Here is a 27,881-nt window from a genome sequence, read left to right on the forward strand (position 1 = left end):
TAAACTTAGCAATTAATTTTCCCCCAAGTTTTTTTAGAGAAAAAAATGGGGCCTCTTTTTTTGTATTGATTTTCATTTATTTAAGTACCAGAGGGATTGAAAATGTTTTCTATATGCTTGCTTGTTAATTATAGTACATCTGTTTCAAGCCTATTCTGTTATATTTTAGGGTCTTAATGTTTTTCTTATCCATAAGTCAGTGTATTGATGCAGGCTATAATGTCTTAAAGCAAGCACATATTTTCTGCAGATATTTTAAGTAGACAGTGGCAAATCTTGGAGGGAGAATGAAGAAAGGAGCTCAAGAGAAGAATGAAAATGCTTTGGATAAACTTAACTGATTTTACAAATCTGTCAGTAGCCGTTTCTCTGCATGTGGTTTTATCTCAATGAACATCAACCCAGCTGCAATTTTTGGAAGCTCACTTAGGAAAATCATCCAACAATTTTGGGTGTATTTAATAATTTCTTAAATATTCCCTTGGTACAATTCCTTTTACTTATTAAAGAATAGTAAACAAATCAAAACCACACTGAGATACCACCTCACGCCGGTCAGGGCGGCTAAAATGCACAACTCAGGAGTCTATAGATGCTGGAGAGGATGTGGAGAAATGGGAACCCTCTTGTACTGTTGGTGGGAATGCAAACTGGTGCAGCCGCTCTGGAAAACAGTGTGGAGGTTCCTCAAAAAATTAAAAATAGATCTACCCTATGACCCAGAAATAGCACTGCTAGGAATTTACCCAAGGGATACAGGAGTGCTGATGCATAGGGGCACTTGTACTCCAATGTTTATAGCAGCACTTTCAACAATAGTCAAATTATGGAAAGAGCCTAAATGTCCATCAACTGATGAACGGATAAAGAAGATGTGGTTTATATATACAATGGAATACCACTTGGTAATGAGAAAGAATGAAATCTGGCCATTTGCAGCAACGTGGATGGAACTGGAGGGTATTATACTAAGTGAAATAGGTCAGGCAGAGAAAGACAGATGCCATATGTTTTCACTTATATGTGGATCCTGAGAAACTTAACAGAAGACCATGGGGGAGGGGAAGGGGAAAAAGAAAGTTACAGAGAGGGAGGGAGGCAAAGCATAAGAGCCTCTTCAATACTCAGAACAAACTGAGGGCTGATGGGGGGTGGGAGGGGGAGGGGAAAGTGGGTGATGCGCATTGAGGAGGGCACCTGTTGGGATGAGCACTGGTTGTTGTATGGAAACCAATTTGGCAATAAATTATACTTAATAGAAAAAAAATAAAAGACATCTATTGAAAAAGAATAGTAAACAAAAGCAAAATTAATAAATCATTCCTTAAAACGTAATTTTCAACTATAGTAATGTTACTTTGTCTACAGTACACCCTTAGATATTTTATTACTTGATTAATAGGAAATAGACTCAAGTATTTGTCTGCAGAGATAACTTAAAATATTTTTGAACATTAGTGTACCAGTAGTATAACAAAGATAATGGCCTTACTGCTTACCAACTTCTCCAGTGTTTGCTGTATTTGTGTGTGTATATATATATTTTTTTCTTGTGGTAAAAGCATGTAATATTAACCAATCCATTTTTAACATAACCATCATAACCATTTTTAAATGTATAATTCAGTAGCATTCAGTATATTCACATTGTGCAATAGAAGAGCTAATTTTTTTAAGTACGTGTTTATTATTTTGTTCTTAAGTCCACTATGATGACAAGGGAACAAATACAGAGAGAATATGATGCACTAGTTAAAAGCTCAGAGGAACTCCTCAGCGCATTACAGAAAAAAAAACAGCAGGAAGAGGAAGCAGAACGGCTGAGGCGTATTCAAGAAGAAATGGAAAAAGAAAGAAAAAGACGTGAGGAAGATGAACAACGTCGAAGAAAGGAAGAGGAGGAAAGGCGGATGTAAGGAATTTATATTACTGTTTTGAATTGGAAGCTAACAGAATAGTAAATTTTTGGTGTTAATATTGGTTAATGAATATTCTTACTTTAAAACATTATGTTCTTATTTTAAAACTAATTTTAGAATAAGTTTTAAAATAGAAAACACAAGTTCATTTTATAATAACATAAAATAATTTTAATTATAATCTGAGTTTTGGTTAGACTCTTACACCTGAGGATTTCTTAACTTCTTTTTAGAGCTAGGATTGTTATTTTGTAAACAATAAAAAGGCACTTCTACTTTTCTGCAGTTTTAAAACTGATAACTTTTTGGAAGGTTGCCACCATAGGGCAGACAGAAGAAGTGTTAAGAGTTGTTTAGTTGGAGAAGCAGGAGAGGGAGACGTGTGATCAGGACGTTGTAACTAGGGTTTATAACAAAGTTAATCTACAGATTTAAAGGTTATAGAATATAATTGTATTTTTTTGTTTATTTCAGAAAAATTACTGTCAGTAGAGTTAGATTTTATTATTTTCAAAGCTAATAATGCATAAGGCCAAGAGGTTAATTTGAGTTCTTATTTTGTAACCTTTGTTTATTAATAGTTAAATTGCCTTCTGATGGATTTCTTCAATAAATTTTTGAGGAGTTTTCTATTTTTTCATAGGAAACTTGAGATGGAAGCAAAGAGAAAACAAGAAGAAGAAGAGAGAAAGAAAAGGGAAGATGATGAAAAACGTATTCAGGTATGTATTTATTAGATAATCAGACTGAATTTCTATCAAAAGAGAATCTACAAAATTATAAAACAAAAGAAGTTGAAAACAAAACCTTGATTTGCTAGATAAGCTGTCATTGGTTTACCCCAGAGACAAAAGGCATTTTCTGAAGTGGTTATGGGAAGGAACTTTGGAACTAGGGAAGTGAGTTCAAATCCAGACTCTGTCGTTGATGGATATGGTGACATTGAACAAATCACCATGAGTGACTATGGGCTATAGTTTTTTCTTTGTGGAATAGGGATAAATGATAGTTGTGAGCATTAAATGAGTTGACACATGTTAAAGAATTTTTTTTTTAAGTTTATTTATTTTGAGAGAGAGAGAGGGGAGAGAGGGAAAATCCCAAGCAGTCTCTGCGTTCCCAGCACAGAGCCTGATGTAGGCCTTGAATTCACAAACCATGAGATAATGACCTGAGCCAAAATCAACCTACGGAACCACCCAGGTGCCCTTGTTAAAGCACCTAGAACCTAAGTGCGCAGTTCAGTAAATACTAGTTTGTTGTTATTGTTATTACACTTTATATACAATGAATATTCAATACAATGAATACAATACATACAATACAATACAATGAATATTCAATACAATGAATATTCACTTACAACATAATTATAATTTTAAAACTTTGTAGATACTAGTATCAGTAGATTAGGATTAAGATATTCTCTCCACCCCCATTTTTTTTTTTTTTTTTTTTTAAATTTTTTTTTTTCAACGTTTATTTTTGCGACAGAGAGAGACAGAGCATGAACGGGGGAGGGGCAGAGAGAGAGGGAGACACAGAATCGGAAACAGGCTCCAGGCTCTGAGCCATCAGCCCAGAGCCCGACGCGGGGCTCGAACTCACGGACCGCGAGATCGTGACCTGGCTGAAGTCGGACGCTTAACCGACTGCGCCACCCAGGCGCCCCGACCCCAATTTTTTAAAAGGCCCATGTCTGAGAATGGTTGATCATATATTTGAGTTTCTGTCTTGGCTTTCATAATTCATCCTGAGCACAACCAGCACTTTAAATTCTTGACATCTGTCCAGGTCTTGGCGTTAATGTGATACCCAGGATTCTCATGTGATATTTGGGATACTCATGGTGATAGAATGGCAGAACTGTGGTTCGTCTACCTTCTTTTGGATTTGGGAAAGAGAGGAAGCATTAATTGTAACATAGAAGAGAATGGAGCCTCGAGAGACTTCTGGTTAAACAATATGTATCCTGTAGTAAGGAATTGTGTGGAGCAGTTTTAAGTAGTAATGGAAATGGTCAAGTAAACATGTGGAGAGAACTTGGTGAGATGGCTTTCTGCCCTTGGCAGGCTGAAGTGGAGGAGCAGCTGGCCCGACAGCGGGAAGAGGAATCTCAGCAGCAGGCGGTTCTGGAGCAGGAGCGCCGCGACCGGGAGCTGGCCCTGAGGATCGCCCAGAGCGAAGCTGAGCTCATCAGCGACGAGGCCCAGGCTGACCTGGTGCTCCGGAGGTACTGGGCTGTGGGGTGGGGTGTAGCACCCTGCTTTCTTTCCATCTCTGCTGCTTATTTCAGCATGAAGGGACCAGGGCAGTCGTATTCTTTAGGTCCTGATCTGTTTTAAGTAAAATCACTTTAAAATTACTTGTATCTACTTTTATACCCAAGCAAATGAGACAGATGATTGCATCAAATTGTTAAACTATTGAAAAATAAAACTGATACTTCAGTTCATGAAACATCTCAACTTTTACTCTGAAATTGTCAAGGAATATTGTATAAAAAGTAAACATCTAATTTCTAGGTACCTGCCATTAAATACTGGCACAGAAATCAGTGAATATATTATAATCCAGTTTAATGTATTTGAGGTTGGGATTTATTATTTTTCTAATACAAATTTTTATTTAATATACACCCTAACATTTACAATGAGGAAAAATTTTACACACACATCATGTTTCTCAATAGATTTCCCTTTCCAAGAAGGAATATTTATGATATTGAAATGTATTGGCTCCCCAGTTTTCCAAATTATCTCTAAGTACTGAATTTTATTGGAGTGTGGAGAAGTATGGATGTTCTTATTAAAAGTTGCAGGAAGGTCTTTTTTCATTAAAAAAAAATTTAGAATATAGAAACATTCAGTAATTTGATTATTTACTTATAAAATCAGAGCATAGCTAGTTTGTGGGGTTCCCCTGTATGTAGATATATATGTTGTATAATATTGAGAGGCACATAGATTTATGTAACCGTGCTTTTCAGAATGTCGGAGTACTGTTGATGAAAAATAGTAATTAAAATGCAACCAACCACTAGATGTCGCTATGTCCTTGTGAAAGGAAAAACTTGGTAGGAATGGAGAGGCAGTGATTAGATTTTATTTAGCTAAAACAAAAGGATGGAAAAGAGTATGTTGTCACCTTCGTGCTTTTTCTAAGTGATAGTTTTGGGAGAGCTCTGGGGTCTGAACTGTATTTGAAAGTATATTATATTTAAATAAACTGAACGGGCCTGTCACACAAAGTATTATAGTAATTATTAAGCTCTTGGATTTGAGTCCAGTATTTGAGCTCTTTACTAACATTTCACCATAATTAAAATATTTTCCCGGGCTGTGGCTCTTAAAACTGCAGACTCAGCTCAGCTGCTCTTCTCTTCCTTGCACCTGTGTTATGTTGGAATGGCTGAGAGCCTTTGAGTGTAACTGAGTAGTAGCTGGGCCAAGCTCCTATGAACCAAGCTCCTATAGCTGCCCTCTCTGTGTGTGAGGAGGTACTGCAGTTGACCGAGCTGGCTTCATTACAGCTGAAGTTCGTTTCTAATACTCATTATTGCAGTCAGTATTGGTATTCATGGCCAGGCTTTATGTTTAAGCCTTCAAAACATTAAACTATATCCAGTTCCATTCCATATAATATGTATAAGATACTGGCTCATAAGTGGACTCCTTCTCATCTGCAGAAAGGTGCACTTCTTAGGGTGCCTGGGTGGCTCTGTTGGTTAGGCTTCTGACTCTTGATTTTGGCTCAGGTCATGATTTCACTGTGAGTTTGAGCTCCACGTCGGCTTGGGATTCCCAAGCTTCTGCTTGGGATTCTCCCTCTCCTTCTCTTTCTGCCACTCCCCTGCTCGTGCACACATGCTTACTCTCTCTCTCTCTCTCTCTCTCTCAAAAATAATTTAAAAACTCAAAAATTTTTTTAAAAGGTGCACTTCTTCCAAGGGTGAGTGGTCTCAGAGAAAGAGTGGATCATTCAGGACATTTAACATAAATGATAAGTTACCTGTGGTTTATGTTAAGCAGAATTAGCTATGTAATGGGACCACTACTAAGTAATTGGGACATATTCAAGCAGTTATGACTTGAATGGCAAAAGAGTTAGTTTTAGTTTTCCTGTGAGACAGTTTCTGGGTTGGTGTCCCCTCCTCTGGAATGCCCCTTTAAGCTCTTTTCCAGGAAAGCTTTTCCTGACCCTCATGTCCTCATGAGCTCCTTCCCTTCAGAACCTCCTGGTTATTTTATACTCTGTACTACAAGCATTAGCACTTCATTATGGATGATGTCCTATACATATTTTCCATGTTTGATAATTTCATTGTACTCCATGGGCTACAAGTAAATGTTTTTGAATGTTTATTTCACCTTTGTTAGCACTGAATTATTTCTGACAAATTTACAAGTAAGAATTCTTCAAGTAATCCTGTTCTTCATATATAGTATGAATATGTCATTCTTGGGTTCTGTGGTGCATTAAAAATATATGCAAATGGATTCTGTTGCATTAAACAATTCCAAGTTACTTTTCCAGGTTGGATTCCTATCCAGTAACTTCTAAGTAAGAATTGTTTTCTACATAATATGTTGTAAAATATGATCTTAATCAATTAATCACACATATGATCCTTGATGCAAAGTGATGATTTCACATTACCTAAAATTATGAAATAATATTCACATTCTGTAAAAAAACAAGCACACTTCACACTCTATGAATTTTCTAATCTAGATGTAATATATTTACTCTTTAATTTTCATTGAATGCCTTTAATATGCTTTTCTCATAATTTTTAATGAAAATTTTAAACATTAAAATTTTGAGTGATCTCAGATTAAATAAAGGTAACAGTTTTTTGCTTTTTTTTTTTAATCAGTAAAGTCATTGAAACAAATTTGGCACAATGTAGATTTTCACAATTTGGAATTGGTTTTGACATTAACTAAAATACATTATTTTTCACAGAAGCAGTGGAGCAAGACCCAAAATGACACCGTATGTCATTTCTCTTTTCAAAATTTGATTTAGTAATACAACCTTTTTTTTTTTTAACAAGTTGTGGTTACTTTTTAGGAGAAATAGTTTCCTCATTGGAGTAAATTTTTGTTATTTTTTGCTTATATTTTATATATACTATATATATTTTAATATGAACGTGCTTGCTCACAACTGGGACAGTCAAATACTCCAGATGTTTTTATTCATACATAGCATCACCATAAATGCGACAGCTACAAATGCAAATTGATAAAGGAATGTTCTGTCGGTGCCATGAAATTTTGAACAGGACTTTGTAAAGTTCTGAACAGAGTTGAGTTGTCTCCTTTCCATACAGTAGTTGCATTTCTGGAAAAATTCTGTGAATATTAAAACCATGGGGAAAAAAAACCCTGTATGTTTGTGTATATGTGAGTTTCACCTCTGTCGGGTGGACATGCCAATGTCACATGGGACACTGGGCAGTTGTTCCTTGTGCTGGACATTTGGCACCCCTGGCCCTTCACCTCCTCAGATGCCAACAGTATACTTTCACCACAGCATTGATACCACAGGGCACCAAAAATTTTGAAAACATCTCTGGGTGCTATTTCCCTCCATTAGGACAACAGCTTTATAGTTACTGTTTGAGCTGGAATTAAATAAGCCCGCAACCAGTGTGTAAGGTGACTGTTTGCATATAGTTTGGGAAAATTAGAAGGAAAAAAGCACCTGGGTGCAGGAACCATTGCTGTCTAGTCTCTTTGGTGCAGCTCCTAGAGCAGTAATATAGGGTCAGGTGAGATGCTGAATCAGTAGAGATTGCCATCCAGGGTAGTGTTGGGGCATATGGAGAAATCTGTATATCATCAACAGGCCACATGGTAACGAGCTTAGAAAGGCCATGAATTCCCTTAAAAAACCTGCTGTGGCAAAAGAAATGGAGGAAAGTTCAGGAGAAAGAGATGGTAGAAACAGAGATGCTCTTGGATGCTAAGATAGAAACCTTGAGGTAGGGTGATAATAGAATTAAAAATATTTATTAAAATCATGCTGAGTTTGAAAGTTAGAAAATTCTGACTAGCCTAAATGGAGATTGATAAGTGAATTGCTCAATATATAATTTAATACATATTTCTGTTTATTACTTTGTATTTATTATCCTTGATCATCAGTTTTGAAAGATTACTTTTTCTCTGACTGTGCTTGCTTGGATAGTCCTCCTGTCAGCCCCTAATGTTCATTACAAAGAAAGAATTACAAAGGTCCTTTACTCCTTTAAATCAGGGTCAGAGCTCCTGATAGGCATCCAGGAAACTGCACCCTGATGCAAACATAACCATTTTCTTTTCTTATGATTTTTGTTGATGTGTAAGATTTTGAGGCTGCCAGAGTCTGATGAATAGAATTAGCCGTGAGAAAATGATTATGAAGGAAGAAAGAAAAACAAATAGGAAAATAAAATAATGAAATTAATGAATTGTTGATGAACACAATGAAACATCTATCCCATTTCACAGAATTAAACAAATATTGAGAAAAGTTATACTTCCCTGAGGAATAAAAGAAAAATAAGTTTTGCCTTCAGGAAATGTTTATCCTTGGAAAGTCAGAATACTTCTGGTGTTTAATTTAACAAGCACTTGGTGCATTTGAATTCTTTTATTTTTTTAAAGCATGCTTTGATTTAGAATTTTAGAGTTTAGAATATATCAAAGTTTAAACTCTGACACCATAAAATAGATCAGCTTGGTTTACCACTGTTATGCCTTGTCTAATTAATATTTACTAAGCAACCCCAGTGTAAAAACCCTTGTGTAGAATCTATATCCTGCCAAGTTTCTTGTGTTCATTTAGAACATGCTAATTACATTCCATACATAAAGCCTGGCTCTCATGAGATTTTATCTGAAAGTTCCTACTACAAAAATGGAGTTCAGACAACTTTAACTGTATTTAAACAAAAATTTTGCTGTATTTTATGGTTATATGCCATCTTGAAAAGTATATTATAGACTTTTACAAAGTAAAATGATAGTGAATGGTTAAATCAATAATCCTGTTAAAACATACATTTTAAATTATACTTTTAGATCTTTTAAGGTAATTTATATAGTTGTCTTTATAAAACTATGTTGTATTGTCATTTTTCTTATAGGGAACAGATGGCGAAAGAAATGTCAGAATATCTGAATAGGTTAGTGCAGTGGAATTTGGGGAAATGAGTGTCACCTCAAAGTCACATTTTTAAATCACTCTTCATTATTTGGACCGGAACCTGTTACATGAATAGTCTGTTCTTCCTTGCAAATTTTCTGTACAAGAAATGTCATTTCACCCTGATGCCACCCTAACAGAAAAAGCTAAAAACCAGGGTTCTTAAATCGGTGATACTCAGTGGGGAAACGGTTGGCATTTTGGATGGGACTGTTCCTTGTTGGTAGTACTGCCCAGTTTGTCACTGGCCCTCACCACCTCAGTCTTGGTAGAGGAACCTTTCCTCTCAAACGGAATGAAAGTTTTGAAACTCTCCATGGAGGTGGTGCTGCCCCACAGCCCCTGTCCCTTCCCTGGTGGGAATCTCTGTGCCTCCTTGAAGGGAAAGTAGAGAAAGAGTGTGAGAGTCTTTTCACCATAGCACATGGTTTAAAAACCACTGATGTAAAAATTGAGCCGCCAGAGAATATGACTTCCCAGCAGGATCTGGTCCTTTATAAGATGATATAAACAGGTAACGTTTTAACTGTCAGTTTTGAAGTTACAGAGTTAATTGAAAGTGTTAAAATTAATATATTTTTAAAAATCGGAAGTCAGTTTTGCTACTACTCTATCATTTTTATGATTGTCTTTGTAACAAACCTAAATAAGCAGTAAACTCCACCTTTACTTTACTATTTTAGTAATTCCAGAGATGGGGGAAAGCATTTAAATGCATTTCGTTCATGTACTTGGGATGCTGAATATGTTTTTTAGCAGATGTATTTTTGTTTGACATAATATGAACGAAAAGGTAGTAATATTAAACCATATTTTAAGCAATAATAATTTGAATTCAGTGTTATTTTTTTAAGTATCAAAATATGCCTTATGTATATTGACACCTCATGGGTATTCTGACAATCTATAAAACTACATTATGTAAATTCACTCTTTTTCAAAAGAAATTAACAAAAACCCATAATAATTTTCAGCTGCTCTCCTCAAAAAGACTCTTAGAAGACCTAGGAAGAAAAGAGAATTTTTTTTTTGTTAGTTTACTGAATGGTGGCTTAGAGATATAGAAGAGTAAAAAGAATATTTGAATAATGTTAAAGCTTAATTTATTGCTGAGGGTAATAGAGAGACCTTGCTGACACGCAGCTGGCTCTTTTTGAGCAAAGCAATTAAGAAGAAAAAACTACATGGAAAATTGCCAGTCACACAGCTTATGAAAAGGATAGATTCTGCAATAAATCTAAAACAGGTTTGAACCGTAAAAATGCAAGAAGAACTAACTGGCCACATATTCTTCTTTAGCCAGGCTTATTATATGTTACTAACAATCATCATGTCTAACAGTTATTAAGTCCATAGAGTGAAGTGTGCTATTTTTTATTCTCTACAATGAAAGAATAAAGAGGCCTTTTAAAGAGGCAAAAGTGCCTTATTTATTTCATTGTTAAGCTTAATATTAAAGGAATAATTTACTTTGTTTCAGGAAGAAGTATACATATTTTCAAATATCATTTCTCATTAAGTGGTAGTGTCTTGACTGCCAAGATTGCAGTTATCTCTCAGAATGTAAAATAATGAGAAAATATGACCTCATTTTCAGGTATTATACCTTGATCATCCCTCTTTAAGAGGAGATATTTTCCTCTTATGTGGAAAGAGGAAATGATAAAGGTGAAATTTCTGTGTGATACCTGAGAAGCAATATTTTAGTTCTTTAAAATTTAGTTCTTTTCATATTTGTGCCATCTTTCTTTTTTTTATGTCTTGAAATGTGATGTGTTTAAATTCTTCCTTTGTTACATTGATCTTACTTATAGCTTATTCTAAGTGTCTGCTGTGTGACAGGTGTCATATTTTGCTGAAAAGTAATGTTTATTGTTAACAGAAAAAAAGCTTCCAAGTTTTCTGAATAGTTATTTCAACTTATATAGAAACAAGTTGTAAGCCCTGAATAGCACTGCTATGAAAAAGTTGAATTTATCCCATTTTATTTTTTAATTTATTTTATCTTTATATATATATATATTTTTTTCTTTCTTTTCCTCTTTCTCTTTCTTTCTCTCTCTCTCTCTCTCTTTCTCTCTCTCTCTCTCTCTCTCTCTCTCTCTCTTCCTTCCTTCCTCTCTCCCTCTTACCAATGTTCCTACTATATTTGTGCCCTTTGAAATCTCTGTTGTGCCTCATGAATTAAAACAAAATCTCTTCCTTTAATTTTTTTTTTTAATTTACACAGGCCTCTGTCAGCAGGTCCTAGCGTGAAGGGTTGGCCTAAGTGGGTGCTCATTAATGTTTGTAGAAGGAATAAAGCAAATAAAAGAAGGTAGAGTCAGGACTAAGACTAGGACTTTTAGAGTCAGAGCAATCTGGGTTTCAATCCCAGGTGCTACCATTTACTAGCAGTGTGGGGACCTTGGGCATAGTCTTTATCTCACTGCTCTCAGTCTTGGCTACTGATTTTTCTTTTTCTTCATCATGGTAAGTGTACTCTTTAATCCCCATCCCTTATTTCATCCAACCCCCACCCCACCACTTGGTTAACCATCAGTTCTGTGTAGTTAAAAGTCTGTTTCTTGGTTTGCCTCTTTTTCCACTTTGCTCATTTGTATCTTCAGTTCCAAATATGAGTGAGATCATATGGTATTTGTCTTTCTCTGACTTATTTCACTTAGCATTATACTCTCTAGATCCAACCATATTGTTGCAAATGCCAAGATTTCATTCTTTTTTATGGCTGAATAATATTCCAGTGTGTGTGTGTGTGTGTGTGTGTGTGTGTGTGTGTGTGTGTGTACGTACCATATCTTCTTTGTCCATTCATATATCGATGGATACTTGGGCTGCCTCCATAATTTACTAGTTGTCATATTACTTGCTGAATATGAGGGTGTGGTTTTATCTTCTTAGAGAACTTTTTTTTTTTTAATTTTTTTTTAATGTTTATTTATTTTTGAGACAGAGACAGAGCATGAACGGGGGAGGGGCAGAGAGAGGGAGACACAGAATCGGAAGCAGGCTCCATGCTCTGAGCCATCAGCCCAGAGCCTGACGCGGGGCTCGAACCCACGGACCGTGAGATCATGACCTGAGCCGAAGTCGGACACTTAACCGACTGAGCCACCCAGGCGCCCCTTAGAGAACTTTTCTAAGTGTTCTTTAACACAGGGGTTTCCAGACTCCAAGCAGCTATTTTAGTCCATCTTTCACAACTAATGGCAGTGGGTTGCAGTTTGGCTACTCACCTATGGACCCTGCATCAACCACATGCCCAGGGAAGTTCTGAGCCAGTAGCTTTTGTTGGGACTTGGCCGCCTGTAGCTTCTGGTAGTCTGTGGGTGATTGTACTGTGCGCCTTTATGGCTCATAAACCATTAATGTACTTCTAATGATTTTTAGGAAATCAAGAGGATTTTCTTTCTGATTTTGAGGAATATATATAAATGTAGTTTTTAACATTAAGTGTCCACTTATCCATTAGTTGGAATATTTAAACTGAAGTCTGGGATAGGTCCATGGTACCAGAGTTTTAGAATCAGAAGTTCTGATTGAAAACATAATATGGCTATTAAATGGCACACTGGAAGATTTTAATTTACGTAAGAATCCTGTAGTATACCATTCTTTAAACAAAAAAAATTTTTTTTTACATTTATGTATTTTTTGAGAGACACAGAGAGACAGAGTACAAGTTGGGGAGGAGCAGAGAGAGAAGAAGGCACAGAATCCGAAGCAGGCTCCAGGCTCCAGGCTCCGAGCTATCAGCACAGAGCCTGACGCGGGGCTCGAACTCACAAACTGTGAGATCATGACCTGAGCCAAAGTTGGATGCTTAACTAACAGAGCCACCCAGGCGCCCCTGTAGTATACCATTCTTAATCTCACCTGTTAAAGATACAAAAATATATGGTTTTTTAGTAGTTATTTCCAGTTCTCAGACTTAGATTCACCTTCTTGCCCCTTTAGTCAACATGTCCTTTGTGCTTCTATTTTAAACATGTAAAAATATATAATAATTACAGAGGTCCTGCTGTACAAGCCACCAAGGCAGCTGCTGGTACCAAGAAATACGATCTCAGTAAATGGAAATATGCAGAACTACGTGATACCATCAATACTTCTTGTGGTAAGTGTATGGAGAAGATGAAAAATTGGGAAGCTCCATGGCTAACAGGTAAAAAAGAAATACTTAGACTGGAGCAAATTTTTTTCTTTTTTGGCATATAAATTAACATAAACCATTCTCTTTGTTATTCTCACCTTGAAATAGTGACCTAGTTTACTCACAAAGAAAGACTTTATGTTAAATTCATTTTGCCTGTCTCTTATATAGGTCTAAGAGGGAAAACAGAGAGAAATTATGATTTGGTCTGTATTAATGACTGACCCTTCTGATGGTATTCATAATACTTAAATACCTGTGTATCAGAGTCTTGACCTACATATGCAAAGTAAAAAATGGCAATGCAGTGCTTTGTTTTTAAAGCTATTTTTCTTCCAACAAAGCAGTAAAATACTATATCCATATGATTCTACATAATTGTGTTCTTGTTTATTTTTTTTTTTTAATTTTTTTTTTTCATTTATTTATTTTTGGGACAGAGAGAGACAGAGCATGAACGGGGGAGGGGCAGAGAGAGAGGGAGACACAGAATCGGAAACAGGCTCCAGGCTCTGAGCCCAGAGCCCGACGCGGGGCTCGAACCCACGGACCACGAGATCGTGACCTGGCTGAAGTTGGACGCTTAACCGACTGTGCCACCCAGGCGCCCCGTGTTCTTGTTTAAATCACAGTGTTTGAGTTTAGGATGCTATGCCTATGAACTCAGGTGCCATAAGCGTACAGAACTTGTTATGTTTTCTCCCTCCTCACTGACTTTGTCTGCATAATTACAAACATAAAAAATCTGTTGCATTTAAATACAACTTGCATTTGAGCACAGTGACTCTGACTTTGGACAAGTGACTTCACCTCTCTGATTCAGGTTCACTCATAAAAGACTTATTTATTTAGCCCAGCGTTCTTACGTAGAACAAATGGTATAGTAATAATGCATAAGAAAATGCTCTGTAAATGTAAAAGATAATATTACTGTAAAATGGTCATCTTTATCAATAATATGCTTACTTTTGATTTTGTACTATTTAAAAACAAAAAATGTATTATATGTGTAAATATATATAAGTTTATGCCACAGAATAATTATGTTAGACAACTAAATTAGGATGCTAATTCCTTTTTTGGTGGGGGGGTGCTTTTTCTATATAATCCATAGATATTGAGCTCCTGGCAGCTTGCAGAGAAGAATTTCACAGAAGACTAAAAGTGTATCATGCTTGGAAATCCAAGAATAAGAAGAGAAACACTGAAACAGAGCAACGTGCTCCAAAGTCTGTTACTGATTATGGTAAAAACAAATCTGTACTTTTAAATGCTCCAGAGTATCTATATATAAATATATGTAACTGTACATAAGACATTTGGGTAAAATATATAATAACAGATTTTCTTGTACCGTGCAGCTGTGAATCACTGAGCCTAACACAACCATGGTGGCTTATCTTTCATAGCATTATTTCTATTAATATGTCTTTAAAGTCATATTTATTGAGAAGTATTTGAATTTACTTGTTAAGTAAACTCTGGAGGTAAGAATATTCTTGTCTATTCTGAAGTAGTTGTGCAGTAATGTTGTAAATATGTATTTTTTCACATATACGTATATACACATGCAGAACGATTATATGTGGAAATGTAAAGAGTTTCCATGTTTAATGTCTTTATTTAAAAAGTATCATTCCCAATACTTGACAGTATAGTTTCACAATGCATGACCCAAGTTGGCTTAGAAAATGAACTCTCATTTAGTTATATTTTGCCTTCCTCACTATCTTCCGAGTAAATAAAAGAAAGCAATGTTTGATTAACGTCAATTAAGTGGTACAATTTTAGTATTTCCAAGTTGTTGCAAAGAATAGATTGAGTAAAGGAAGTAATTGTTAATTAGATGTAAGTGCTAGTGATTGCTTGGTGGGGGCGGGGGGTGGGAGTGGTGGTGGTGGTCATCAGTCAGAATATAATGCTCTGGAAGGGCAAAGAGAGAGAACCCAGAACTAAGAACTGGCAGTTTGAAGGCCTTCTACACAATTATATTCTTGTGACCACCACTGTCTTCTCTAACTTATAGATTTATCTCTGGGATTTGAATATATCAGGATGATTCCATTACCTGTTTACTGTAACAAGTTTCTAACCACAGTTTCCTTTGTTTTCTAAAAATGTGAATAGGCTATTCCGTTTAGGTATAACCTTTTTAGCTGTCATGTTCTAATTATGGCCTTTAGCTGATAGGTGTTTATTATGGTTTTTTTTCCCCCAAAATGTATACATTTGAATGATTGCACTTCTTAAAACAAGTAATGTTGTAATATAGGGCACATATATTTTTAATGAACACACAAATATTTCTTATAGTTTTAAACCAAACTTTGGTACTGTACTCATGCAGCTTTACCCCCAAAGGGGCAAATGATACATGGCTTACCTTGTGTGAACACACCTTACTGAGTATGTTCTTACACTGTTTCCATTCATAATAATACTATTTGGAAGAACAAAAGAGTAGATTAAGAAAATTTCCCAAGAGTCCCATGTAGGTATATGAACAAATTTATGGAATTTTATGTGAACACACACTCCACATGTATGTAGCCTTTGGTTATGGGACATTTTCAGGATAAAATGTAACTTCTGCTCTGAAAGTAGTTATTGTTTTCTTTATTTTTTCCCCATGTAAAATACATTCTGACACAGGAGTACAGTTAAAAGGAGGTGAGGTGTACTACGATACTTCTAACAGCTCAGTTGAGAAAATTCTGTACCTAGGTAGTTTCCTAGAGGGGTAGGTAATAAACCTTTAAAAGGAACTACTCTGTAGTTTAATGTTTACAAGGATAAGAATTCCTTAATTTGAGAAAATAAAGTGACAACTTATGATTAACAAAAATATAAGTAGCTGTTACCTAAGAATAATACTTGACAGATCATAGTAAAGTCTTGTAACTGGGAGTAGAGAGAATCAGACCCTCCTCCTATATGCTGTACTGGGTGAGCACATTCTCATCACATTTACTATGGAAAGAGATTTCCAGAAATAATTCTTAGGGCAGTGGCAAATTACCCGGTAATGATTTACAGTATTTAGTTGCTTAAGACAGTGACTTTGGAGAGTAGTTTTATTTCGTAGTTACTAAAATAAAAATTGCATGAGTTTAAGATTGAGGGAATTGAAAGAAATTAGAACATACTGAATGTGTATGAACATGGCAGTGCTTTTTCTCTAAGGCATATATTTTTTTGATGAATTTAGAAGTTTTTTATTTCTACAAAAATTCTAGTAATGCTTTGAAGGTACTATAATATCTGTTATTGAGTCATCATGTTGGATTTTTGTTTGAATATTACTGTATCCCAAAATTACAAATGAAATACATATATTTTTGAATTTAGATCCTCTTTATATGTCCATCAGCAGAATTTCCTAAAATATTATCAAAATAGCCTTTTAAAAAAAAATCAGAAAGGAGCATATACTTGTAGGTAATTATGAGAATATTTGGCTGTGGATAGGATATTTATTTATTAGTCACCTCCTTGATTGATGGGAAGGCTTTATAAATGAGAAGAATGCTCATTTAACAGTTTTGACACTTTTATGTTTTCTTCAATGTAAAATATTTATTCACAGATTTTGCACCATTTTTGAACAATTCACGTAAGTCAATGGGTTGTAACTTATAAGCTAACTGGAAGATGGGTTAAAAATACTTTATAAAGTACTAACTTCTATTAAACTTTGTTTTGCTACAATTTTAAGTGGAGTTGTACTACATTAATGTTGGTTTGGCCATACTAAGATATTTAATTTGAGATTATGCTTTCATTTGGATCACTCCAAAATACATATGCAGAACAAAATTAATCTGTTGTTTTATGAAATTGTTTCCTTTTAAAAAAATAGCACTTTAAGCTGTGAATATGCACAGTTCTTATTGTAGCAAAACTCAATAAGCAGCTGATATTTTAGAATTAAGACTAACTTTAGGTGCTGGTTTCGAACACTGTTAGGGTATCAACATTTCACTCCAAAGACATCTGAATTTGTGTGATAATCTATACAGGTTTAATAGGATGCCCCCTAAGAGAAGAAGGAGATTATTCCGTGACTTGTATAGTGTCCTGTGATGCATGTTTTTGATAATTTAAAAGCTTTGAGTCATCTTAGCATACAGTAAATTTTTTTTGCAGTCAGTTGAGCAATAATGATTTGGATATAATACCGTATTTGTTTGCCAACTTGTTGGACCTGATTTTTTTTTTAAGTGCTTCTTGTAATTTATAGGGCCACATTTAAAACATTTCATACTTTAAAGGTGACACAATTGGATGTGAAAAAAAGTCATTTATTAGTTTCAAACTTTAACAAATGTTTATTTTGACAAAGAGAGAGTGTGGGAGGGGCAGAGAGAGAGACCCAAGCAAGCTCTGTGATGCAGAACCCAGCTTGGGGCTCAGTTCCACGAATTGCAGGGTCATGACCTGAGCTGAAATCAAGAGTTGGGTGCTTAACCAACTGAGCCACCCAGGTGCCCCTAGTTTCAGACTTTTAACATCCGTATCTTTGTACTTATTCAGATGAATATTTGTGGAAATTAAGGCTTCCTTAATGCAATGTTCAGTTCTCAACATTAGTTTAAAAAAAAGAAACTATCAAAGACTTTCCCTTGGATTTTTAAATTTTACCCAATATATTAAGGTACAGGAGGCTGTTATTTTAAAAGAAAAAAGGTTAATTTAACAAGTGGCCATCAGTATCCTAGTAAGTTCCCTGTCAGTTCGGTATTCTGTTACTGCTTAGGATGGAGGGAAAGTTTTTTTTCTTATGCTTTTAAAATTTCTTAATTTGGGGTTAGTATATTTTCTGCAAAGTAGGAAATTTTTAAAAGTTAAAATGGAAACACTAAACTGTAAGTAGTTTGGAGGAACAAAGAGTAAATGAACTCATGTCTATGAACATGCTGCAGGCGGTGTGTCTCTTTAAAGTCACTAACAAAACTGGGCTTTGGTGTCATTCTTTCCTAGGCATGTGCAGCTTTGCTAACTGCTTTTTGCTTTCTCTGGTTTCCACAGAAATAAATTCAGTTGCTATAAAGCCTTTGCTATTGGTGTTAAAAGTAGAATAAGAGTGTTTTCATCCTTTCAGTATTTGGAAATTCTTACAAAAGCCATGTGGCCTTCTTGACTTACATATATTCTATAATTTTTCATTGACATACTTAAGCATTTCAGTGAGGTTCTTAACTGAGCTGCAGTAAACGGTTGGTCTACTTTTAAAGTTGTGAGTAAAAAGCATATTAAACAGACTTTCTGAAATTATGCTGCTGAAACTGCAAAATTATTGCCCAGGGAAGTGTTTGTATTCGTAGATAAAATAAAAACCTAACTGTTTTGTAATGAAAATTGAGCAAGGGGAAAAAATTGTTATGAGTGCCGGGTCCAGTACTAGCAGAAAAGCAAGCGTTTTTCTTTCTCTTTTTCTTTTTTTTTCTTTTTTTTTAATGACAAAACCAAATATTATATACTTCCCACTTATTTCAGTGGATTTTATCCCAAGAGAAAGAGGATTTCAGGAAAGTTCATGCTTACTGTTTCAGTTTTTTTGTTGTTGTCATGAAGTTGTCTAGTAGTGGTAGTAGTAAAATATCTGTTCTGGCCAGTTTAAATCCCAAAATCAGTTGGCAAAAGAGCAAACTTTTGTCTTCCACTTTTCTGAGGAAATAGTAATTAGATTGACAGGTATCTATAATTCTTCACGTTTGTGAAATTACCATTCATTTGTTTTATCATGGATAGTCTCATGAAAGTTATTCTGTGGCCTTCAGCTTTGAACTCTTTGGAGGAAAATTGTAAATCCTAGCAAATAATACTGTTTTGCTTTTCTTATTTTAGGTTACTGATACAGACGTTTGTGGGAATCTGCTGGGGCTTGTTTGTTGTTGGTGTTACGGTGGGGGTGAGGGGGAGTGGTGTGTGTGTATATGTGTACTTGCGATGTTAAGCAACATCTTTAGGGAAAGAAAATTCACTAAAAAGTGAAGTTTTATTCACTTCTAAGTAATTGATATTTACATGTGTTTTAGATTTACTATTAGGAACCCCTCTTCTTCTCTTACAAAATGTGTGGTGCATTTTAGGAGTAAAGGCTGTTTGCGTTATCCCCTGGGCTGCTGGTGTAACTTCCCTCGCTTGTTCTTTGTAATAGCTCAGCAGAACCCAGCGTCTCAGCTTCCTGCCAGGCAGCAGGAGATCGAAATGAACCGACAGCAGCGCTTCTTCCGCATCCCATTCATCCGCCCTGCCGACCAGTACAAAGACCCGCAGAATAAGAAAAAAGGCTGGTGGTACGCACACTTTGATGGCCCGTGGATTGCCCGGCAGATGGAACTCCATCCTGACAAGCCGCCCATCCTGCTTGTGGCTGGTGTGTGTGAGTCACGTGGAAAAAGGATTATAAACCCTCTGAAGGAAACAGCCTAATATACAATATTAATAATCCATTAAATTTCAGGACTGAGGGATGGAGTTTTGCAGTTAAATTAGACTTCCAGTTACTTGAGGATTAATTTATGATGTGAAATTGTTTGGATTAATTATGTCCTCGTAGAACACATAGAAACTTGTCTGTGTCCTTAGAGCCTTATCATTGGTATTTAATTATATCAGTTGATTTATAATTGTTTAAAGAAATGTAGCATTTTTATTAAGGTTGATAACGTGTTTGATCAACTGCAGTGTTAGTACTTTCTGAAAGGTCCTTGGTGGAAGACAAATTTAACTTGTTTCTGGTGAACTTATTAAGGAGATTTCTGTCTTAGAGGAAGAAAACAAAGTTTTAAAAGTTCTCAATTCTGTGAGAATTGGTAACTCTTTCAGGTATAAAGTCTATAATAAGCGCCTCTAAAGAGATACATGCTTAATTCTCTGATGTCTCACCTGCGCAGGGAAGGATGACATGGAGATGTGTGAGCTGAATCTTGAAGAGACAGGCCTGACTCGAAAGCGTGGTGCTGAGATTTTGCCAAGACAGTTTGAAGAAATTTGGGAACGCTGCGGAGGTATCCAGTACCTCCAGAATGCAATTGAGAGCAAACAGGCGAGGCCCACGTATGCGACGGCCATGCTGCAGAACCTGTTAAAGTAGATGGTGCACCTAACCTGACAGCTGGGAGCCAGGCTGGGGCACTAAGTAGGGTGTGTGCCCCCCAAGATTTGACCTTTCTGTGACCGTGTTAGAACTGCTGATACAAAGTGAACAGATTTTATTAATCATGGCTTTTTGTTAATTTAAGGTAAATTATGGTAGTGAACTTGGGACCTAAAAATTGTTTTCGTGTATCCAATTGTAACTGTTAAACCTCTCCTTCCTCTAATACTGGTTAACACTTGGACAGATTCTGACATTTCTCATTCTTTGCCAACAGACTACCTGAAGTCCATTGTAATTGTTCTCTAGGGAAGGAAATGTTTTAAAAACTCAAAATACTGACTTTGCAAGGATGGCACAGAACCATATAACTGGAATAATGAAACCTTAGGTTAAATTTTCTTGTGAAAATTAAGGCACTTAATCAAGGCACTGATGCTTTGATCTGGAATGCTGTGTACTTTTTAAATTCACTTTTTCAGAAATTGATGGATATTTCCATTGAAAGTGGAAAATTTTTTTTCCTCCTCCTTTGTGGTGTGGCTTAGTTTGAGTAAAGCAATTCACCTGAACTTCTAGAATTCTAGAAAAGAGCCTGAATGTATTTGATGTACTCTGAGATAAAGAAGGTACTCACAGATTTATTTTTCTTTTCTATCATGTTTTGTTGCTATATAAGAATATTTTCTTACAGTCCGTGGACAAATAAAGGAAATTCAGGCCATTTCAGTGCTTAAAAGTTTTGAGATAACTTGTTTCATTTAGAAAAGGAAATAGGTTTTCGGTGGCAATGTGGCTTAACTGGACTGAATTCAAATTATTCTTTCAACTTCATCTCAGTTGCAATTTTTGTATCAGAATCTTGTCCAAGTTGTTTCGTATGATTTAAGCTAGTGTTCTGTTTCAAAATATCTTTGTTTTTGAAAATGTCTAGTGTCTTTTTTGGCCTTGAGATTTTGGTAATTATAGAACTGTTTTGTAAGCTTTGTAATTCAAAAGCCCAGTACTTGGTAATTGCTTATTTCATGTAACTGACGATTTAATTTTTTTCTTTGTGTGTTAGTTTTGATCAAATGTCAGCAGTTTCAAATTTAATATTTATGACATTATATTAGGAATTTGGAGACAAAAATACATCATGGAGTTATGCTGATATAATGATAGTGAGTCGTGTTTGTATTTTAGAATAAAATTAGAAAAATAAAATTATTCTCTGTACTTTTCCCCCTGATTTTTAAAGACCCTAGCCTTTGAAATGATTTCCAGTGATTGTTTTTTCTAGAAAGAGTACCTCAGCCAGGAAGATCTTTCCCAGCTGATTAGATTAATGCTTGTGAGAGCCACACACTTTTTTCTGAATTCTCTCATAAGATGTGTCTTAGTACAGAAATATTTATTTATTATGATACTGTGCAAATGATTGTCTCCTGTTAAAGAAATTAAATTGTCCTATCTGTGCTATTGGGAATGTGAATAGGATTATCTTTGATTTGGTCCCTGTGATTGGTGCAGAAGGTCTGGTTACTGAAAATAAACGACCTGTTCTCTCTCTTCTCATCACTTGCCTTTAATTGGTGTTTTTATTTGTATAGGATAGTGAATGATGAGCTTAACTAGTAGCAAATAAAGCCCCTGAAGAAAATTTAATAACCAAATTGACTTTTAATGACTTATCCCTTTAGTACTGTTTTCAGAAGGAGTTTTATGTATCTCCTAGATACATTTAAGTACTAGATGGAAAACCCATCAAACAGGTTAAAATTACTGTAATGAGAGAACTTAATGTTTGAAGAATTTGTAAGACACTTATCACAGCAAAGCATTGTTGCAAGTCTTTCATTTTTTATTTTAATAGCTAATAAAATTACAGTTTTAAGCTATTTTGTTGCTAATTATGTCACACAGCTGTCCTAGAACTTATCTATTTAAAGTTGTCTCCTGAGTTAATTTTGGCTACCAGGAGAATTGCCCTAATTCAGATAGATTTACAGTAACCTACATATAATAGATACACACGTACACACACACACACACCCCTTTGCTGGAAAAATTTGGGAGCCTGTCAGCCTTTAAAAGAAGTAGCAGAAATGGTGTTCTAAAAGATGTGGATATAGCTGCTTTACAGTGTTCACAGTCAAACCCATAAACGTTGTGTGAAAACTATAGGAATCAAAAGTCAATTTCTATTTAATGTCATTTGAATTGAGATTTAAAATTTGAAATTTCAACCAGTGTACTGTATATTAAGAACTAATCTCTTTAAAAAAATTTTTTTTGAATGTTTGTTTATTTTTGAGAGAGAGACAGAGCATGAGCGGGGGAGGGGCAGAGAGAGAGGGAGACACAGAACCTGAAACAGGCTGCAGGCTCTGAGCTGACAGCACAGATCCCACCACAGGGCTTGAACCCATGAACCGTGAGATCATGACCTGAGTCAAAGATGGACACTCAGCTGGCTGAGCCACCCAGGTGCCCCAAGAACTAATCTTCTCTTAATGGGTTTTCTTACTCAGTACATGTTCCTTCCTTAGTGTATACTTTACAAAAGTAGACATACATAAAATACTAAGAATGAGAAGGAAAAATTGAATTTGATTATAATGTAATTCCTAATTCCACTAACACATTTGAGATATGTATTATGAGCTATGGGTATGCACTGAGAGAAAGGAAGTTTCTTTAGTACACACATGTCAAGAGAACAGTGAATTTTCTTTGTTGTAAAGTTGAGTAGATGGCACCTTCTCAAAGGATTATGTGAGGAAAAAATAAAATAATGCACGTAGGAGTATAAGCCTACACAAGAGACATTCTATTGTAACTTACATTCTGCTTCCTATAATGTCTTTTTAATAGGTCATTCTTTCCTGTAACACAGTGAACACTTTTGTTTTGCAAACAACAAAGAAAATATAATCTTACTAGGAAAATAGGTAGGTGGTATTTGTGGAAGCTTAGCTAGAGAATAGAAGAAACAGGCAGGAATAATAATGAGGATTAATTGTAGAGCTCTATTAATTGGATTTTTAAAAAAATATTTTAATTCACAGGTTATTACTATGGTTCTCAGGGGATCCAGATACGTAGCTCTTTGGTTTCTTTTTGTGAAGGACTGTAAGAGTACTTGGATAAGTAGAATAAATATTTATTGAATGAATCATCAGTTAATACAATGTTAGTGGTTGGTCTGCCTCCTTTTACAGAGGAGGTAAAAGAAATCCAGAGGGATCAAGTAATTTAATTCTAGACCATGAATGAGATATAAATGTTTTTGCTCCAATCATGTGGAACAAAAAGAATAAAAAAAAAAAATTGTTTTGAGTAGCCCCCTGTAGATTTACAAAGGGTTGTTCCTTTGTCATTCCACATCTCCAGAAGGTGTGACATATTCTATGTTTCATTACCAGAAATAACAAGTATTGAGAGTTTATTTCTCCCAGAAGACAAACTAACAAGGGAGGAGAAGGCAGAAGATACTAAAAATGAGAATAAGGACAAGTCGAGGGAATAGTTGTAACAATAAGGAAAGAGAAGAGGAACAGCGATGGAAGAGAAAGAAATGGGTCTTCCCCTGAAAACTCAACTTCCCCAGGTTGAACAACACTGATACATTTTAGGTGACAAAGCACTCGATCTTTGCTGAGTTTTAGATGAATTATATGTAATATAGAAGCAGAACCTGTGGTTATTAAAACTTGGGTCACAGTAGACCTGGTGTATAAATTCTTAGCATATAGAAATGGCACTGCCACACTGGAGAAGACGAGCAGTGAGTAGATACTCTGTGCATAAGCCTCATGGAGGGATAGAGTTGGGCAGACTGAGAGGTAGAGTCTACCCACGTCAGTACCAGATCATTGAATACAGTTAAGTTCAGTTCACATCAGTGTATTCTTCCTTCCCCATCACCAACTTAATAGATGAAGTAAGTTTGGTTGTCAGACTTTGCAGAAATCTTTCAAAAGATAATCAGGAAAAAAATGTACATTAAAATGAGAATCTTTAATCCTAATTTGTATCTATGCAGAATCTCACCTTCAAACCTCAGATTGGCTTATTGTCCATTTTCTTCTCACTTTTGAAAATCCATCTACTTGCAACTGTTACTTAATTTTTCCTCATTTCCTTAAAAATGTATATCTGATTATTTCCTAAAATACTGATGTACTGGAAATAGAAATAATAAATGCCGTCTATGTAGAACTTCCTCTTGCATCTTGTGCTTTTAATACAGTTACAGCGTGTTAAAAACAATTATAAGCATTACATTTGTTGCCCCACGTCTCAGATGGAATCAATTGGAGAAGTCTGGGGTCCTGAGCTGGAACCCCTGTGCTAGATGGCTGTGGGAAGAGGCAATGGAACTCAGGTGACTGACTGGAATATCCTTGAGTTTTGGTCCTAAACTTTTATGGGTTTCTCATCCAGGGAACAAACAGGACTGACCATATGTGGTCTACAACTACTCACATTGACTATGATGAAGTTTTGGGGTAATGGGGGTTCATGGGGTCTAGAGCCAACGGCCAAGAAAGAATTCTTGAAGACCTCTGGTGAAAGAAAAGGTGATTTACTAGAGCGTGGGGGCAAGATCCATGGGCATGAAGAGCTGCATGGGGTCATAACAGGTAACTCCTTATATACCCTCAGGTTGGGAGGGGGTCAGGGATAGAACAAATCTCTAAGGAATTTTGGAAGCACGGTTTCCAGGACCTTGAGGGGCTAGCTGTTGCTAGGGAAACACCATTTATTACCTTTTAATAAAACCTCAGTCATGAGACCCCTAAGATGTATATCAGGGGGCTTGGAGTATGATTGCTAGCATATATCTTTGGGCAGTTGGGATAAAGGAAGTAGACTTACAGGATCCTTGAGGTTGGGATAATGTTAAGCCAAGATTCCCTTTTGCCCCCAGCAAAATATCATCATCGAGGAAGCTGAGCTCCTAAAGGAGGTCAATGGGCTGTAGGCAGTAAGGGAATTTGATTTTACATTTGCCTTAGTTTCCCACATTACCAAGGCAAGCACTTAAATCCCTTTCCTTGGTTCTTGGGCAGCCAGGAGTGTCCGAGGAATATCACCCATATTCCACCTGGGGGGTGGGGGTGCTGTTAGACTGTATTTTGCCCTCAGCTTGCCCCACGCTCCCTCATCAACTAGAGAAAACCCAAATCTTGGCTACCTTTCCCCAGGTCCTTACCAATCTGTGACATGACAAAGGAAGTAAAATCTAGGGATCCAAAGAAGAGGCCTTCTTGCTGAGACTTTGAATGTAGATAGTCTCCATAGGCTACTTCCTGCCTCTCATTTGGAACCTAATGATCCAGGTGGGGTTTCTGAGAGTGCAGGTCAACAGCTCTTCTCTGGCTGGTTGGAAAAGACCAATCTGAAAAGTGGGTGATCCAGTGAGTGAGAGACACTGGCTTCAAAGCAGGACCCTTTTTAACAGAATGAAGTGTTCGCCTACTTCTCTTTCCCCATCAAAAACTACATTCCTTACTCTTGTTAGAGCACAACTGAAATGTAGAGGGTGGAGGGCACATTATGAGGAGGTGATAGTGTTAGAATTTAATTTTTTCTCTTGATGGAATCGTTTTCAAGTGCTTTTGGTTGGCCTCTCATGCTTCTAACAATCGTGTTTTCCTTGGGTTCCAGAGATAAGTGAGTAGGTACGTCTCCTACCACCGTTCTTTGTGGCACTTGATCACCATGTCACAGTTTGAATTCCTTCTCCCAAATCACAGGTCCTCACTTTAGGGGACGATTGGGGGTGGGAATAGGGTTGAGAGCCATGCATTTCTGAGGCCAACAGGAGTGAATTTGCAAGGGTTTGTAACCAGGAGGGGATACCACTTCCCAAAAGAATATGTGTTCATTAGGAAATACTTGTTTTTATTCTTGAAGTTTTACTGCTAAAATGGTGCTGCCAACGTTGAATATTTTCTCATCTTTTGGTAGCATTAAAATCATGCTTAAAATCATGTGTCATAATCCATAAAGCAAATCCAGGGAACAGCTACTAAAACACAGATCCATTTTATTAAAAATCTATGAATATAGTGCTTACATTTTATTGAAATTAAGGTTTTGCAGCAAATATATTAGTAGTGGAACATTTGAAATAGATACAGAGAAATCATTTTTCATTAAGTAGCACGTTTAAAAACTGACTAAACTGGATTACTTTGATGCCAATCTACCTGTGCACACAGCAAAGTTAATGTCAAGAAGTATTCAATAGAATTATTAAATTTTAGGAAGACAGTTCTCTGTGGTGGAAAATAGGAATTGGTTATGTCACAAAGTACAATGTAATTTTTCCCCCCAACATAGTGTCTTCCTTTAAAATAGCTTTATGCGGGGGGTGCCTGGGTGGCTCAGTTGGTTGAGCGTCTGACTCTTGGTTTTGGCCCAGCTCATGATCTCACGGTTTTGTGGGTTTGGGCCCCACACTGGGCTCTGTGCTGACAGCATGGAACCTGCTAGGGATTCTCTCTCTCCCTCTCTCTCTGCCCCTCCTCCACTCATGCTGTCTCTGTCCCTCTCAAAAATAAAGTTAAAAAAAATAGCTTTATGTGGTAACAAGAAAAGTTAGATTTCCCATAGTATATATATCTGAATGCCAGTTCCTTTTTCTATTAAAGGAACAATTCAGAAATTATTGGCAACAAAACGATCTACTGTGCAAGCACTAATTTCTTGTAAAACTAGTGTGCCGAAGAACTGAAGGTGTGTGTGTGTGTGTGTGTGTGTGTGTGCGTGCGTTACAGACATTAAAGTGCAGAGCATATATACCCTCACCACTGTTTACATACTGGATACATCTGTGTTTCAGAGAGACCTGCATGTCCTTGCATACATGTATTTCACGTGCACTGTAACACATGAAGAGCTTTGCTTCCTGATATATTGTTCAGCCTCCCCAAAACAATAGGTAAGTTGCACTTGTAAATGATCTGTAAATAGTGTTTTGAGGGCAGCTGGAAGCAAACCTGGTTTGCTGTCACGATTATCGGTCAGTGATTGTGTTTTGTGCTTTGATAATAAGCATCTTTTTTATGCGGAAAGTATCAGTCATCAAGTTCACAATTCTTCCCTATTTGAAATATGGTGTGTGTTGTTTCTCAATGTTGACTATATGCCTGGATTCGGATGACCGGTAAATATGCCTGCCTGTGTTTTCAGAATTTTCACAGAGTGGACACAATTTTCCTTGAGAAAGCAATCCATTTCTCTTGAGACAGATTAAATTATAATCTGCATATTTTTAGTTCTTAATTTCCTTCCCAATCTTGATAGTTAAATTCTTCATATCCTTCAGCCAGTAATTCAGAATCTCTTTTCCTGATTATCTGGAAGAGAAATAGTTTCAAGAGCTTACGAAATGCCATCTGAGGTCAAATCAATATTTCATTCTAATATTGCCTCTGCTGGTGTTTGAAAAAGTATGCTTGCCATTTAGGATATCTTCTTTGAAAGGTTTGGGGATGCCCTCCAAAATATTCCTAAC

General features: G+C 36.2%; 2 protein-coding genes across 12 annotated transcripts in view; one reads left to right on the plus strand and one right to left on the minus strand.

Moving 5' to 3' along the window:
• The window catches only part of MYO6 (myosin VI), a 146,629-nt gene extending 124,698 nt beyond the window's left edge, over positions 1-21,931 (plus strand). The window contains exons 26-36 of one of the 9 annotated variants that reach the window (XM_086707265.1): positions 1,704-1,912; positions 2,563-2,641; positions 3,992-4,152; positions 6,456-6,482; positions 6,888-6,917; positions 9,058-9,096; positions 13,130-13,233; positions 14,384-14,515; positions 16,856-16,882; positions 19,430-19,654; positions 20,169-21,931. In XM_086707265.1, coding sequence (XP_086563391.1) covers positions 1,704-1,912; positions 2,563-2,641; positions 3,992-4,152; positions 6,456-6,482; positions 6,888-6,917; positions 9,058-9,096; positions 13,130-13,233; positions 14,384-14,515; positions 16,856-16,882; positions 19,430-19,654; positions 20,169-20,368 — 1,233 coding nt within the window. In that variant the 3' untranslated portion in view covers positions 20,369-21,931. The remainder of the gene's footprint in view (positions 1-1,703; positions 1,913-2,562; positions 2,642-3,991; positions 4,153-6,455; positions 6,483-6,887; positions 6,918-9,057; positions 9,097-13,129; positions 13,234-14,383; positions 14,516-16,855; positions 16,883-19,429; positions 19,655-20,168) is intronic. The other 8 variants (XM_086707266.1, XM_086707267.1, XM_086707268.1 and 5 more) reach the window with 8 other exon arrangements.
• A 4,460-nt stretch (positions 21,932-26,391) lies between these two features.
• The window catches only part of IMPG1 (interphotoreceptor matrix proteoglycan 1), a 133,994-nt gene continuing 132,504 nt past the window's right edge, over positions 26,392-27,881 (minus strand). For all 3 annotated transcript variants that reach the window (XM_086707276.1, XM_086707275.1, XM_086707273.1), the window contains one exon: positions 26,392-27,723. In XM_086707276.1, the coding sequence (XP_086563402.1) occupies positions 27,646-27,723 (78 nt within the window). In that variant the 3' untranslated portion in view covers positions 26,392-27,645. The remainder of the gene's footprint in view (positions 27,724-27,881) is intronic.

Source organism: Puma concolor, chromosome B2 (genome assembly GCF_028749965.1).
Source record: "Puma concolor isolate L17-30 chromosome B2, mPumCon1.1.hap2, whole genome shotgun sequence".
Taxonomy (NCBI): domain Eukaryota; kingdom Metazoa; phylum Chordata; class Mammalia; order Carnivora; family Felidae; genus Puma; species Puma concolor.